The following is a 4840-nucleotide window of genomic DNA, read 5'->3' as shown; positions in this document are numbered from 1 at the left end:
CAGCTTGTTCTGGGATACGCGTAATTTTTTTGGAAACGGTGTTGCTCTGTGGCCCAGGCTGGGGTGCAGTGATGTGATCACAGCTTATTGCAGCCTCCTGGGCTCAAGCAATCCTCCCACCTCAGCCTCCCAAGTAGCTGGGACCATAGCTGCAGGCCACTACACGTAGCTAATTTGTGTATTTTTTTTTTTTTGTAGAGAGGGTCTCACTATGTTACCCAGGATGGTCTCAAATTCCTGCCTCAAGCAATCCTCTCACCTCAGCCTCCCAAAGTGTTGGGGTTATAGGCACGAGCCATCATCACGCTTGGCCATACACACTTCTTTTTCTTTTCTTTTTTTTGAGACAGAGTCTGGCTGTGTCACCTAGGCTGGAGTGCAGTGGCACAATCTCAGCTCAGTGCAACCTCTGCCTCCTGAGTCCAAGCGATTCTCCTGCCTCAGCCTCCTGAGTAGCTGGAATTACAGGCAGCCACCACCATGCCTGGCTAGTTTTTGTATTTTTAGTAGAGTTGGGGTTTCACCACATTAGTCAGGGTGGTCTCGAACTCCTGACCTCATGATCCTCCTGCCTCGGCCTCCCAAAGTGTTGGGATTATAGGTGTTAGCCAACGCACCCGGCCCTATACACACTTCTTAAGGCCAATTGCCAAGCTCCATCATCCTCACGCCTCTAGTGAGGACAGAATAAACTGGGTCCAACCCTTTCTGTGAAAGTGGAACTTGACAGCACCGGAGGGAGCCTGAGGCCAGGACGCTTGTCTCCTCTGGGTGAGGCAGGGCAGCCGGGTAAAGCAGCTGAAGGCGAGCAGGTTGTCATTCACCTGGCAGATGCATAACTCACAGGGGTCACCAGGTGACCAGATCTGTCCAATCGGAAACTCAACCCCGTTGTCATCGAGAGAGCAGCCTGGACGAGGACAGTGGCAGAGAAGAGACAGTGGGCACAAGACCCAGACTACAACAGCAGCAAGGACAGACGCCTCACGCACACGGTCATGCACAGACACAGATATAACTCACACAAACAGACACACAAACTTACACACACTCATACAAATGCACAAATATACACAGATACAACTCACACACAGAGACACACAAACGTACACTCATACAAATGCACACCTACATACACATGCACAGATACCATTCATGCACACACAGAAGCACACACACTCATACAAATGCACATTTACATACACACACAGATACAATTCACACACACACTCATACTAATGCACTTACATACACATACACATGATCACACACCATTCATGCAGACACACACACACTCATACAAATGCATATTTACATACACACAGGCACAATTCACACAGAGACACACATACACTCATACAAATTCACACTTACACAGCCACACAGATACCATTCATACAAACACAGAAACACACACACACTCATACAAATGCACATTTACATACAAAAACACAGATACAACACAGAGACACACATTCACTCATACAAATGCACTTATATATGCATGCTCACACAGACACACACAGATATTACTCACACAGAGACAGAGAGACACACATAAACTTATGCACACACAGACACACTCATAGAATCATACACTTACACACACACATATACAGACACAACAGACACAAACATGCATGCTCACACAGGCACACACAAAAACACAGACACATACAAACATACACACCGCAGAGACACACTCAGACATATTACACAAAACAGACACATGCTCATACACAAACACAAAGACTCATGTACACAGATTCCCACACACAGATACCACTAACACACTGACACACGTTGATAACTACTCACAAACATAGAAACACCCACACACTACACAAAACACAGACACACACCCATACATAGGCAGACACATGTATATACACAGACTTACACGCATTCATACAAATGCACACATACACGCTCACACACACATACCGCTCACACACACTTACTACTCACACACACAGACACACACTTACACGTATGCAGACACACTCATACAAACATACATGCACACACACACGCATGCAGACACAACAGACATAAACATGCATGTTCACACAGGCACACACAAAAACACAAATACACAGATACACATAGACACACACCCCCCAAAGAGAGATACATAGACACACCACACAAAAACACAGACACACACTTATACACAGGCAAAGACAGGTACACACAAACTTACATTCATACAAATGCACACATACACATACTACTCACACACACAGAGACCACAAACTTACACTCAGACACACTCATACATACACTTACATGCACGCACACACATATGCAGACAAAACAGACATAAACATGCATGCTTACATAGGCACACACAAAAATGCAGACACATAGACACACACACACACACACTACCCACAGAGACACACAGACATACTATACAAAACACAGACACAACTCATATACACAAACACAAAGACACACATACACAGACTCCCACATGCAGGTACCACTAACACACCAACACACACAGATAAACACGCACAAACTCAGAGACACACAAACTTACACACACAGGCACACACTCAGACACACTACACAAAACACACACACATTCATACAAGTACAGAAAGACACATGTACACACACACATACAACACACACACCAGCAGTCTCAGCAGCTGAGGCTCAGCTCTCTCCCCAGCATCCATGCCCTGCGTGGGGGGAGCCCAGGGCCAGCTCACCTGTCGCGGGCGTGGGCTCCTGGCAGGTGAAGCAGCATTGCCCAGGGCCCAGTCGCCACTCTTCTCGGGGGCAGGCCAGCTCAGGGCAGGGCATGAAGGAGCACTCCACCTCCCCATTCTGGAAGAGAGCCAAGGCACAGAATGATGAGGGCAGCGCCCTGGCCCGGGGCCATGGGGGGCTAGAGGAGGCTGGCAGGCTGCCATCACCCTCCCCTCCACGCAAGGGAAACTGACAAATCTCCAGAGAGCACAACAGGGAGGTGGGAGGAACCGGGAGTCCTTCAGTAGGACATCCTGGGAATAGGCACGGCCTCCACCCTCCCACTTCCATCCAGGTTCCCTACTGCCTTCACTCTGGCTCCTCCAATCAACTCTTGCTCCACAGCCAGAGAACTTTCTCCAGCACAATCTGATTGCATCCCTCCAGGCATGAAACCATTGGCAGCTTCACTGAATGCAAAGCCCTCAAGCACAAATGGCAGAGTCCTTCAGGACTGAGTCCTGGCAGAGGCTATCAGTGCCCACCCAGGTCGCATCCCCAAAGTACTGCCCGTGGCTGACGGCAGCTGCATCCTCCAGAGATGCCTGGATGGTCACCGCCCCAACTCCCTGGGGGGCAGAGTCTCTATAACTGACTGGCGCTGGGGTGCAAGAGCAGGCTCTTGCACTGTCCACTGTCCACTGTCCAGAGCTCCCCAAGGATCAGGGTGAGGCCACGCCTTCACCCTGCTTCCTCTCCGGCCCCATACTGCTTCCCTCACTGGTTCCTGCTGAGAGCACTCCTTTGGAAGGTCGCCTGCTCGGGCCCTGCTTCTGGGCAACACAAGCCAAGATGCAACCCCTACCTGCAGCCTGCCTGACTCTCTCCGTGCTCCAGCCAGAATGGCCATCTGCAGTTCTCCATCCTCTGCTGGGCACAGCAACCTCAGCTCCACGCCTGATGAGTCCCCGCCACCCTCCAGGTCTCTACTTAAAATCCCACCTTCCAAAAAGGCATCAGGAGCCCTGGGTACCTGGCCATCACCCACCTAGGCTGTGGGCTTCCGGACCAAGGGAACTGGGGCTTCCTTGTGCCTAGCTGTGTCCCCGGCACATAGTAGGTGCTCTGTAAATAGCGGTGCTGAAAGATGAACTTCAAAGAGACTGTGGGAAGACCTGGGGGATCCCTGTAGTGCCTCTGCTGCCTCAGTTTCCCTGTTGTCGTGTGGCAGCTCATCTTTTCCTAGTCAAGTCAACCTGAGTAAAGTGTTGTGTCTCCCTCCCCTCCCCATCAATTCCACAGGCTTCGGGACGCTCGGCCACCATACCTGGCAGACACAGGTGGTACACTCATCACCACCCCCACTGAACACAGCCCCATCCTCGTACCACCGGCCATGGAAATAGCATCTCACTGCAAAGGAGAAAAGGAGAAGTGGCTCAAGGTTGATGAATAGCAGCAACTAAAGAAAAGGGGGAACAAATCACTGGGGAGCCCTGGGACACCTAATACCCACCCACGACACTCCACATTATGCTGCATGCCCAGGAACCCAAAGCACTTCTCCCCCTCCAAACCCCAGACACAAAACAAGTCAGGCCGACAAAGGGTTGAGTTGGGGTTCATGCCTATAATCCCAACACTCTGGGAGGACGAGGTGGGACAACCTCTTGCACCCAGGAGTTTGAGACCAGTCTAGTCAACATAGCGAGACCCCCATCTCTACAAAAACTTTTAAAAATGAGCTGAGCGCAGCAGTGTGTGCCTGTAGTCCCAGCTAATTAGGAGGCTGAGGCAGGGGGATGGCTTGAAACCAGGGCTTGAAGGTACAGTGATGGCACCACTGGACTCCAGCCTGGGCGACAGACCAAGGGCGCATCTCAACAACAGCACAAAAATCTGACAAAGAATGAATTACACGTAAGATGACGTCCTTAACCAAAGAGGCAGGGGAAGCCCTAAATAACAAAAGAGCAAAAGAATAAAAGAAAATAGGCCGGGCGCGGTGGCTCAAGCCTGTAATCCCCGCACTTTGGGAGGCTGAGGCGGGTGGATCACGAGGTCAAGAGATCGGGACCATCCTGGTCAACATAGTGAAGCCCCGTCTCTACTAAAACTACAAAAAATTAGCTGGGCATGG

At 50.5% G+C, this 4840-nt stretch overlaps 1 protein-coding gene across 3 annotated transcripts in view; it reads right to left on the bottom strand.

The window, feature by feature from the left end:
- Window positions 1-4840, bottom strand: part of VWCE (von Willebrand factor C and EGF domains) — a 36734-nt gene that overhangs the window by 9904 nt on the left and 21990 nt on the right. For all 3 annotated transcript variants that reach the window (XM_017519874.2, XM_017519875.2, XM_037735334.1), the window contains 3 exons: window positions 4028-4113; window positions 2721-2838; window positions 825-910 (listed from right to left, as the gene is read on the bottom strand). In XM_017519874.2, coding sequence (XP_017375363.1) covers window positions 825-910; window positions 2721-2838; window positions 4028-4113 — 290 coding nt within the window. The remainder of the gene's footprint in view (window positions 1-824; window positions 911-2720; window positions 2839-4027; window positions 4114-4840) is intronic.

Source organism: Cebus imitator, unplaced genomic scaffold (genome assembly GCF_001604975.1).
Source record: "Cebus imitator isolate Cc_AM_T3 unplaced genomic scaffold, Cebus_imitator-1.0 Scaffold779, whole genome shotgun sequence".
In the NCBI taxonomy this organism is placed as follows: Eukaryota; Metazoa; Chordata; class Mammalia; order Primates; family Cebidae; genus Cebus; species Cebus imitator.
The sequence above is the reverse complement of the archived record's forward strand: the minus strand, read 5'-3'. Positions and strand labels throughout refer to the sequence as shown.